We start from the raw sequence: 12,687 nt of genomic DNA, 5'->3' as shown, positions 1-12,687 counted from the left end.
AAAAGAAAATAAGGTAAATTATATTTGTTGAAGTAAGTGGCCAACCCGACCTGTTATTTCCACTTTCAGAGAAACACATCATGCATTTTTCAAGTAAGGTTTGAAGATCTACATAATTACATACAAGGAGGGACATAAGACTTCATAATAACCTGGAAAGACCTACATGAGCTGATGCTGAGTAAGGGAAGCAGAGCCAGGAGAACATTATACACGATTACCATATACACATGGTATCTGTGATGACTAACTTTGATAGAATTGGCTTGTCTCAGCAATACAAGGTTCAAAGATAGCTCCAAAAGACTTATGATGAAAAAAGCTATCCATATCCAGAGAAAGAATTATGGAATCTGAATGTAGAATGAAGCAAAATATTTGCTCTCTTTTTTTTCTTCTTTTTTGGTTTTGTTTCTTCTTTCTCATGATTCATTCCATTGGTTATAATTCTTCTTTACAACCTCACTATTGTGTAAATAAGTTTAATGCAAAGATATATGTAAAACATATATCAGATTACATGCCGTCTTGGGGGGAAGTGACGAGGGGAGGGAGGGAGAGAATATGTGGAACTCAAAGTGTTGTAAACCAAAACTAAAAAATAAATTTAAAAAAAAGAAAGAAAAGAATGGGAAAAAAAGAAAAGAAAATACTGCTTGTCAATAGGATGGCAGAAGTAAGGTAGAGGAGTTAGGAGAGATTGGAAGAAAGAGATACACACAAGCATAAAAACAAAGATTAGGGGCAGAATCTCTTAGAGAAAAGTATATGTCCATATGTGTATGTATATATGTATGTCTACATATATATATATGTATATGTGTATGAATATATCAATATCTACATATAAATATATCCATGCTTAATGGTAGCCTGGAGATGGGGGAAAAGAGGTGAAGAAGGGGAAAAAAGAATAAAGTAAAAAGGTACAGGAGAGAACAAAAGAAAACCTGCAAGGAAGCAAAGAAAAGATGGACAGTTTTCAACATAATGTGCAGCATTTAATATATAGACTTTCTTGAAATGGAAAGTTATTGCTATATACTCTGAATTCTCTCCTACATTCTGCTGTGCATATGACATGTTTTTGCCTTTTCTTATTATGCATTTAAGTTTTAGCATTGGTCTAAAATAATTTTTTTAAAGAGTAACTCACTAAAAAAAATGGAAAAAAAGAAGAAAAGACTGCTTTTAGTTGCTCACAGGCCAGTAGAGTGGTAAACATACCTCTCCTTAGATCATACCACCTTGGAAGAACTGAAAACTTACAGGTCCCAAGAGTATCTCTGAAAAAAACTGAACAAAACTACTGAAGCTTGGGACAGCGTACCCTCCACTCTAGAAGTAGAGCCCTACTTTAACAAAGAGATAAATGTCAAGAAATAGGCTGGGAAAATGAATGAAAAACCGAAAAACTCCAACCATGGAAAGCTACTGTGGTGACAAGGAAGATCAAAACACACACTCAGAAGAAGACAATAAAGTCAAAGCTTCTACATCCAAAGCCTCCAAGAAAAATATGAATTTGTCTCAGGTCATGGAAAACCTCAAAAAGGATTTTGAAAATTAAGTAAGAGAGGCAGAAGAAAATTGGGAAGAGAAATGAGAGCAATGCAAGAACATCATGAAAAACGAGTCAATAGCTTGGTAAAGGAGATACATCCTGACAGCAGAAAGTGAAGAGAAATTAAGAACCCTCTTGATGAGGGTAAGAGAGGAGAGAGAGGAGGGTATAAAAGCTGGCTTGAAGCTTAACATAAAAAACTAAGATCTTAGCAACTGGTCCCATCACTTCCTGGCAACTAAAGGGAAAAGAAATGGAAGCGCTGTCAGATTGTGTATTCTTGGGCTCAAAGATCACTGCAGATGGCGACTGCAGTCATGAAATTAAGACATTTGTTCCTTGGAAGAAAAGTTATCACAAATCTGGACAGCATACAGGGACAAGCAGAGACATCACTTTGATGACAAAGGTCTGTATAGTCAAAGCTGTGGTTTTTCTACCAGCAATGTATGGCTGTGACAATTGAACTCTATAAGGAAAATTAAGCACTACACAATCAATGCTTTCGAATTGTGATGCTGAAGAAGACTTTTTTGAAAGTCCATGGGACAGCAAGGAGATGAAAATCAGTCCATACTTAAACAAATTAATTCAGGCTATTCACTGGAAGGTCAAATACTGAAGCTGAAGCTTAAATACTTCTGTGACATAATGAGAAAATGGAATTCAACGGAAAAGACCGTGATGTTGGAAAAGATTGATGGCAAAAGCAAAAGGGGATGGCAGAGAATTAGATAGATAGAGTGTCATGGAAGGAATGAACATGAACTTCAACAGATTTCAAGGATAGCGGAGGAGAGAAGGGCCTGGTATGTCATGGTCTATCAGATCACAAAGAGCTGGACTCTCCATTCTAATCTGTCTTTCACATAGTTTTCAAGATGATATTCCTGATGTACAGGTCTGGCTATGCCACTCCCCCTCTCAACACTCTTTAGCAGCTTCCTACTGCCTCTAGGATAAAATATAAACTCTTCTGTTTCACATTTAAATCCCCTTCTAATCTAGTCTACCTTCCCAGGTATATCACACATTACTCCCCTTCACACACTCTACAAACCAACCAAACTTACACAGTTGTTGTTCATCACATATGATGTTCCATTTCCCATCTCCATATCTATGCACAAGTTTATCCCTTGCCTGGAATAGATGCACTTCCTCTTGATTACCACCTTGCATCTTTAAAAGCACAATTCCTGTCATCTCCTACACTTTCCCTATCACCACAGTTGACAGTGCTGCCTTCTCCTGAAATTATTTTGTATTCACATATATATATATATATATATATATACACATACACACACACACACATATATATATATGTATGTATATATATACACACACATACATATGCACATATATGTGTGTATACATATACATACATATGTATTTTACACATGCACATATTACATATGTACAATTTCTCAACAAAAGAATATGAATTTCTTGAGAACAGGTACAATCTATACAGCACAGTACCTGGCACATAGTCATGGCACTTCTACTTGCTGATTGAAAAAAAAATATCATACCTACTCTATGACACATGAGATACACAATCCAACCCATGGGGGATGGGGGAAATGGTACTTAGATCCAAGAGAGAAGTAAGCATCTTACTTTAGGGGACCTCCCAAGTTTAGCCTTGGGTGACCCTAAGCATTATTCCTTGAATGCAGGGAATTCCCATTTCCACCCCCCAATACATGACAGGATGAAAAAATTCTAACTGTTTGTGATCTGGGAAATTCTGAAAATATCTTTTATTTAACTAAATATCACAACGCACCCCCCCCCCCAACCATCACAAACACACATCTAAGAAAGCATAACATGTTAGTAAGAAAATGGAATTTACTTTATGAACACAGATTACAAATAATAAAAACAATGCATACATATATACACATACATACACACACACAAAGTACATACAAAAAATTTGTAGGGAAGAATAGGACTAGGAGTTAGGAAGATCAAGAAAAGTCTCATGTAGAAGACAATGCTTAAACTGAGCTTTTGAAATGAGCTAGAGATTCTAAGAGGAAGGATCACAAATTCAAGGAATTTTACAGTTATGAAGGGGACATTTTCACATGATGCCCCTTCTAATACTTCGAGACAGGTCTCATGTCAACCTGGGTATTCCATTACTATCCCCAGTTCCTTCAAATGATCCCCATATGACATGGATTCAAGGCCTTTTATCATCCTGATAGCCTTTCCCTAACTATAAGTTCAGAAATGAACATAGTATTGAGTATAGGGTACTTGTCATAGAAATTGTTGAGGGAATGAAGATCCTATCACTGGGGCTGCTGGTAGAATGACCTAGAGTAGCTATTTTCTTTCTTTCTTTCTTTCTTGCCTTTCCCACACTTTATTTTTTATAACAATTTCTTTTTTATTTTTAGTTTATAACACTCAGTTCCACAAGTTTGGGGGTTCCAAATTTTCTTTCCCTCCCTCTCCTCCTCCCCCCAAGACAGCATGTAATCCAATGTAGGTTCTGCATATACCTTCACACTGAATTTATTTACATAATAGTCCAGTTGTAAGGAAGAATTATAACCAATGGAATGAAACATGAGAAAGAAGAAACGAAACCAAAAAAAAAGGAAAAAAGAGAGCAAAAACTTTGCCTCAATCTGCATTCGGACTCCATAATTTTTTTCTCAGGATATATGCACAGCTTTTTCCATCATCAGTCTTTTGGAGCTGTCTTTGAACCTTGCATTGATGAGAGGAGTCAAGTCTATCAAAGTTAGTCCTTACAGATACCTCACTATTTCACAAAAACTCCTGGGAAAATTAGAAAATAGTATGGCAGAAACTGGGTATAGACCAATATCTTACACCTTATACCAAAATAAAGTCCAAATAGGTACACAATTTAGATATAAAGGCTGATACTATAAGCAATTAGGGAGAGCAAGGAATATTTTACCTGTCAGATTTATGGAAAAGGGAAGAATTCATGACACAAGAGATAGAGTGTTATAAAATGCAAAATGGATAATTTTAATTATGTTATATTGAGAAGTTTTGTATAAACAAAGCCAATGCAACAAAGATTAGGAGAGAAGCAGAAAATTGGGAGAAAATCTTTACAACCATCGTCTTTGATAAAGGCCTCATATCTAAAATATACAGGATCAAATTTATAGGAATACGAGTCATTCTCCAATTGAGAAATGGTCAAAGGATATGAACAGGCAGTTTTCAGAGGAAGAAATCAAAGATATCCACAGCCATATGAAAAAATGCTCTAAATCGCTATTGATTAGAGAAATGCAAATCAAAACAACTCTTAGGTGCCACATCTCTCCTGTCAGATTGGACAACATGACAAAACAGGAAAATGATAAATGCTGGAGAGGATGTGGGAAAAATGGAACACTGTTACATTGTTGGTAGAGTGGTGAACTGATCCAGTCATTCTGGAGAGTAATTTGGAACTATGCTCAAAGGGCTATAAAAATGTGCATACCCTTTGACCCAGCAATACCACTTCTAGGGCTATATCCTAAAGAGATCATACAAGTGGGAAAGAGACCCACATGTACAAAAATATTTATAGCAGCTCTTTTTGTGGTGGCAAAGAATTGGAAATCAAGGGGATGCCCATCACTTGGAGAATTGCTAAACAAATGTGGTATATGAATGTAATGGAATACTATTGTGCTATGAGAAATGAGGAGCAGAGGGACTTCGTTACAACCTGAAATGACGTATATGAACTGATGCCGAGTGAGGGGAGCAGAACGAAAAGTAGCTATTTTTTATTAGAGTCCTTCCTGAAATCGGCCAGAAAAATAGAGGATATAATATGGTGGCTGCTATAACAATAAGGGGCAAATTCCATCCTTTCCCTACAGGAAGTTGGAGTAGGGTAACTGTGCTCTAGACTAAAGGAAGAAAAAAGGAGAATATCTACCCTTAAGATTAAAAAATGGAAAGAAAAGGATTTTTGCCCTATGTTGATAATTTCTAGTCAGGTAGGGGGTCTGAGGTTTACTGTAACTGGGAAAACATGAGAGGATCTAATTTTTTCTGTGGTCTATGATGAAAAATTTTCTGTTCTTTTTAAGTAGAGTTTAATGCTATTTCCCAATTATAGAAGAGGAAGAGAGATGGGTTGAAGAAAAGAAGCAGATTTGTTACTATCATCTGCTAATAAATAAACATTTTCCAGAATCTTAAGATAAATAAAAATGAGTAGATGGGGCTATAGAGTTAGTGGGCTAAAAGACAGCATCATCACATAGATTAAGAACTTGCTAAATGTAAAGAAGCTTATAGACATGGAGATTTTCTTCTTTACCCTTGATAAAGAAATAAGTAGCATTCTTTTGCAGGTAACAAACTTAGTAGGGATATCTAAAAATGGATGACAGTCAATACTTATCTTGACAGACTAAAGTACAGGGTCAAATCTAACATGATGAAATTTACTAGGGATAATGTGAAGTCTCACAATTGAGTTCAAAAAATCAACATCACACACATAAAATGAAAGATGCATGTTTAGACAGAAGTTGTTAGGAAAAGCATCTGAGTGTTTTAGTGAATCATGAGGCAGTTTTGAGAAAAAAACAAGATAAGAGCTACACTGTCCTCTACCCTAAGCATATCATCACTAGAGTAATGCATTTAATCCTGGGTGACACAATTTAGGAAAGACATTGAAAAGTTGGAGGGCAGGCAGAGGAGAGTAATCAAAATACTGAAGGGCCTCAAATTCATACTACATTAAAAATCTACATAAAGGAAATGAAGATTTTAGCTTGGAAAAAAAGATTCAAAGAGGATATGATAAATTTCTTCAAGTATGTGAAAGGTTATCATATGGAAGACAGATTAGATTTTTGTCTTTGGTTTCAGAGGGAACAACTAGGAGCAACTGGTTCAGGTAGAGGCACAAGGAATAATTTTCAAAGAGGCTAATTTAAACTCGATGTAAAAAAAAAAATACTGCCTAGCAATTACAGCTATCCAAAACTAGAATTAACTGCCTTAGGAGGCATTGAGTTTTTCCTTTTTGGAGATCTTTGTGGTACTGGAAAAATCAGTTACTGTTAGGACCCCTGAGAAACCCCCTAGCTACTGACAAGCACCCCCAGAAAGAATGGACTCAGATCTCTTTGGCATTTAGCAGATATCCCTGGGGCCTTGTGACTCCTCACAGGAATGTCAATAGATAGGACCATCCCACTGAAGGATAACCTGGCAGACCCTTTCTGTCTAGTAGATATCCCTGGGGCTCCGTGACTCCACAAAGGAATGTCAATAAGATTATCCCATTTAACGATAACCTATCAGAGTCTTTTGATCAGTCAGGACCCTTTGTTCCTGTTCCCCCCACCCTGTGACCTGGCCTGTAAGTTCCAGGAGATAATTAACCTCTGTACCCCATATGTCCTTTAAAAGCCACACCTTCACCCCAACACGGGGCCATTGATTTGGGTAGCAAGACCCCAATGGCCACCAGCTAATAAATTCTCCATTTAAAACTTATACTCTGTGGCATGTCTCACTCGCTTCTGGTACATTTCAAAGAGAGGCTAGATAACAAATGGTCAGGTATGCTGTTTTTCCAGTACAGGATGGATTAGATGATCCCTGAAAATCTAAGATTCTGAATGGAAGAGTGTTGTAAATGCTGTTAGCTTTTAAGGAATATGAGTGATCTAGAGCAGCAGCTAAAAGTTCTTTCAGATCTGAATGTGAGAAACAACCTGTGGTAGCAGAAAGAGCTCTTCATTTAGAATCAAAAGGACTGCATTCAAAACTCAGCTCTCTTATTTAATATTGATGTGGCACTGGATATGTTCAGAAGCTCTAGTTTAAATCTTGATTCTGCTGTTTACCAAATGTGAGAACTTGGTAAAATAATTTAACTTCTATAAGCTTCATGTTTCTCCTCTATAAAATTAGAATAATACTTCTACCTACCTACCAACCTCATAAGCTTATTGTATGGGTCCATGAGATAAAGTACTATTATTTTAACCTGACATTCATAATACTTAGCACAGGAGGCAGGCACTTAAGGCACTCTATTAAATGCTTGCTGAATATAAACATAAACTTATCTCCAACTTGACCAGGACATTTCGTGGTACTTTGTTTTATTCAAAAGTAATTTCAAGGAAATTATGCAGGAAGTCAATTGGTAAATGGGCTTATGTTAAATACCTACTGTGTTTAAAGTGCTTCACATTAAAAAAAAAAGGTAGAAAATAAGCATATATTTCTTTTGCATACTGCTGTTCCTCTTTCTTAAGACTATTTGATCTTCATAACATTAAAGTAGATAAATTCTTTAAAATCCTCATTTCATAGATAAGAAACTGATTACATCTGCCTAAGTGACTTGCCTCCAACACAGTTAGTGAGATCATAATCTCAGGTCTCCAGATTTCTAACTGCATGTTCTTTCTATTACTGGTCCCACTGCCTAAGAGGAGTTGAAAATCTAGTCAGTTTTTCTTAAAAAAAAAAAAAAAAAACTTTTCCAGTCAGAAAAAATCTAGATTATACTTATCTAGGTAACTCCTGGTACTACTATCTGCAGAACTCAGCTAGTCTTAAGAATATAGCAGTACAATAAATAACAGTCTAGACTACAAAGAATATTGTCATAAGAATTTTTTCTTGAAAAAGTATATTTACTGATCAAATGAGATGATATATGAATAGTGCCTTGTAAATTTTAAAGCACTACTTAAATGTTTGCACTACTATTATGATGTTTTAGGTTATAAAGTGCTTTATCTCATTTACTCACATCTCACTAACAAAGGAACCAACCAAAGGAGAAAATGTAGCAAAGCATTTGTTAAAATCTAAATCCTAAATTTTGTCATTTGACATTTGTCAAGCAGTGATAATGGCAGTGGCAGAAGTAGTAATAGTAAATTGCAGGGACAGAACTAGAACCTATATTTTCTAACTATAATTTGGCACTGTACTACGCTACATTTTTATATGGTCAGTTTTTGATTTGAAAAGAAACTGGTTTTAAAAGTTTTACTGTATTTTGTGGCAAAATGAGTTCATAAGTAAAGAAAAAAGGAGAGGAGGCTTCACATAACAGAACTTCTTGTGTGAACTTTGGAAGTATATAGACAAGAGTTTCAGAGGATAGGCAGATATAAATGTACCACGATCTGCATTGTTGGAGAGAGCTCTTAAAATGATAAGACTACAGATCTACTTGAGTATTCAAGGACTGAATAGTTGAAGGAGAATAATAACAAATTCAGATATTATTTTCACCCTAAAAAACCTTCACAGACTCTTCAATGTTTACTGAATATATTTTCCTAAATCTTAATTCCTAATTTCCATTTTCCTAATCATGGTATTCAAGACTCAGTCAATAAACATTTATTAAGCTCTTGTGTGCCAGACACAGTATATGCCCAGCACTATGCTAAACGCATCAAGAAGCTCAAAATCTAACGAGGGAGAACAGCATAAAAAAAGCTAAAAATGAAGGCAGAGGGAGAGAGGAAGGCAAGGAAAAGTACCAACACAGAGGTAAGATGAAGTCCTATGGCCAAGGGGAAATGATGCATCCTTTGCCTTAACTGCCTTCCCTTACACAAGGGATCTGGGAGGAGCTCTCAATGTCAACCCACAATCCACCACAATTAGCAGGAGAGAGAAGTGCAATGAGGAGGGGCGTGGTAGAAAAGAGACTGAGTTTCAGAGTTGATCTGATCTTGTGGGAAGCTGAGTTTCTGGAGATAATGCACTCTCATCTTTTCAGTTTTATCAGTCACTATTCCCCTTCACAATTCTATATTCCAATAAAACTGAACTACTTTCTGTTCACCAAATGAATTCTGTCCTTTCCCATTTCAATACTTTTGGTTATTCCATGCCTTATACTTGGAACCTGCTCCAATCCTACCTCATCTGTTGCCAACTCCATGCCTATCAAAAGTCTGTCTTTCAAGGAACAGCTCAAGAGTAGCTTTCTTAATTAAGTCTTCCCTAATTCACCGCATTATAAGTAATTTCTCCTCCCCAAAGTGTTACTGAATAATCTTACATATTTAACAGATTCTAATATGTACTATAAGGATCTGTGCCCTTATATTACCTTTTCTAAAACACTAAATTCTCAGAACAGGCAGCTAGGTGGCAAAGTGGATAAAGCACTAGACTAGGAACCAGAAAAACCTACATTGAATTTTAGCTTCAGACACATGCTAGCTGTGTGACCCTGGGAAAGTCACTCAACTTCTGTCTGCCTCATCTTCCTTAACTGTAAAATAGGGAAATAACAGCACATACCTCATAGGGCAGAGTATGAAAGGAGAAAATATTTATAAAGCACTTAGCATAGTATCTGGCACACAGTAGGTACCATATAAATGCTTATTCCCTTGTTCCTCTGCAAAGCTGGTACTGTCTTACTCATTTTTGTATCATGTTCCCCATGAGATTTTCATTCCCAGAATAATGAATTAAAAAACACAGATAAATTAATAACTGTTGAACTGAAGCAAATGTAATTTAACTGTTGAATTGAAGCAAATGTAATTAGTTTGTGACCTTGTCTTGCATATAACTATATATCACTCTTAGGGTAATGTCCATAGCAAAGAAAAATTATCAGTCATTAAATAGATTGTTTAAATTTCAAACAAGTATGTTCACCTAACAACCCATCAATAAGAAATTAATGCTCTTGAATAAATGAAGTGATTTTGCTTTTCAAATATGTTTGGTTTTCTAAGTCTTATATTTAACTGGAATGAATCAAAACATAAAGCATGACAAACCAACACTGAAGTTTTGGAATTATAAAAAGAGAATAATTTCTATATTTTCATACTGTTCTCTGAGCCAGAAAGTACTATTTTTTGAAGACTCAGTGACTACAGAGTATAACACTTTTAGGTTTTCCTTTGTGATAGCACACAACCTATAATAGTATGTATGAGTTCACTATTTGTGTGTGAATGGCTCTATAATATTGGTAGTGTTATCATTAGGAATAGAAAGATCTTAAAAATTACCCTTATACATGCAGTCATTTAATAAATTTAAATGATCTTGAACAAACATGTCACATCAGTTTGCAGTGCTTTCAATGATACCAACATGTCTGCTAGCACAACACAACTTCTAAATATATATAACCCCCTCGCTGATTTTGTACTATTAATGGATCTTGAGACAGGAGCCTCTTTAAAGGAGGGCTTCTGGACCTTGTGATAGCTACACACACTCCACCCAGCTGGACCTTGATGTGTGTGTGTCATGAGCCACTCTTGCAGTCTGGTGAAACCTATGGACCCCTTCTTAGAATAATGTACTTAAATAAAATAAAATAAAATAAAGATGATTACAAAGCAAAATAATTTTTAAAAAATTTTTTTTGAAAATTTACAGAACCCGGGTAGAGAACCTCCACTCTAAAGAAACAGAACTGTGGATACATGTTATTTCATTTGACTCCACACCATCCCTTAGAAATAAACGCTATTATTATCTTTTTTCTTACAGATGAGGAAAATGAAGCTAGGAAATGTTCACTTACTTGCCCAGGGTCACACTGTTATTAAGTGCCCTGCAGCTGAATTTGAACTCAGGTCTTTCTGACACCAGTTCCAATACTACATCTACTATTACAACTAATATTTACTAGGAAAGGATTTTTGAGAATACTCTTTTTTAAGTTTTGCTTATAGTTTATTTCTCCTGAAGACTCACCCAGTTATTTTTTTTCCCAGCATAAATTTCCATGTGTTCTCCATACTGTGGCTCTTCGAGTAATGTCTGGTATTCAAACATGAGGCGAGAGCTCTCCCGGAGACGGCTACACTGAAATTGGTGATACTGCTGCACAAGCTCCTTTACCACAAGCAGAAGGCAGTCAGGATTAGAGGGATCCCAGGATGCAAGGTTCTGCAGATGACATGAACAAAGGACCAGATAAAAAAATGCTTACAAAATTCGCTATCATAGTCTTGCTTAAATACAGAGGCCAAACTGCCTCAGAAAGTCTCAGAGGTACTGGAGCTATTAATAAGCCATAAGCACACAACTAAAGTTATAAGCTTCTTTTGACTTCAGCTCTCTCTGTTCTAGACTTTCTTCCATTTTAATGAAAATGTTGGATAGTAGATAAGATTTCTGGATGTAGTTATAATTAGGAAGACCTGGGTTCAAATACAATTTCTGATACTTATTAGCTTTTTAATCTTGGGTAAGTTGTTTTACTTCTTAAGCAACTCTCAAAAGACTTAAGTAATTAAGCCACAGTTTGCAATCTGTGTTGGTAAAGGGAATTCCACACTTTCCAGGAATATTTTTGTTCTGACAAAACCACAGATCCTTTGTATTTTCATGTATCCCTGACAAAGATAAAATGCTATTATTAAGAAGATGTTAAGAGTTGAGCAGCAGAACAGAGGGAGAGCTATGGGAAAATAAGGTATCACTAAAACCTGATACCTTAAGTTCAGCTCTACATGAATGTTTTTTCTTTATCACAATCCAGTCTGCAGGTTTTCTAGCTATATTTAAACTTTATGTACTTACTGATTTCAGAACAGTGATGACCTCAAACCTATAGCCTATTTATCACAAGGTAGCTCTAGCGCGATGGCAATGGAGACGGAACATCAGTTTCACCACAATAAGCTAGGCTGAGCTTGGCGGGGATAATAACAGGGAAGAAACAACAGTGTCAAAGAGTACTAAAGAATTGAGGAAGGTGTGAGGAGAGGGTTTCTTTGAAATCTTATGAAATTTAGAAGAAAATCAATACAATCCACATCACTGTCAATTGTTTTTCAATCTCAAGATTCAGGGAATTATGATTTAAACAAGTTCTAAGACATACTTTACACTCATACATTAAATCAAATTTGTTATCAAACCAAACTGTCCTACTTGATCAAATAAATGCAACATGTAACTTTGAGCTCCTTCTTTAAAATTTGAGCCTCAGATAACATTTCCAGAAAACTTTACACAATCTATTAGAATGTAATAGTCACAGGCATAAGAATCTTTTACAAATCTCTCCACCAAACTCTAACGAGTTTCAGTGTCTGAAAATGAAGTTGTAGGAAATGATCAATGGAATTTTA

At 35.8% G+C, this 12,687-nt stretch overlaps 1 protein-coding gene across 2 annotated transcripts in view; it reads right to left on the bottom strand.

Annotated features, from left to right (window-relative positions):
* Nucleotides 1–12,687, bottom strand: part of BABAM2 (BRISC and BRCA1 A complex member 2) — a 597,459-nt gene that overhangs the window by 408,649 nt on the left and 176,123 nt on the right. For both annotated transcript variants that reach the window (XM_036752607.1, XM_036752608.1), the window contains exon 5: nt 11,303–11,497. In XM_036752607.1, coding sequence (XP_036608502.1) covers nt 11,303–11,497 — 195 coding nt within the window. The remainder of the gene's footprint in view (nt 1–11,302; nt 11,498–12,687) is intronic.

This window comes from Trichosurus vulpecula, chromosome 3 (genome assembly GCF_011100635.1).
Source record: "Trichosurus vulpecula isolate mTriVul1 chromosome 3, mTriVul1.pri, whole genome shotgun sequence".
NCBI lineage: Eukaryota > Metazoa > Chordata > Mammalia > Diprotodontia > Phalangeridae > Trichosurus > Trichosurus vulpecula.
Note: the sequence above shows the minus strand (reverse complement) of the source record. Positions and strands in the feature narration are given on the sequence as shown.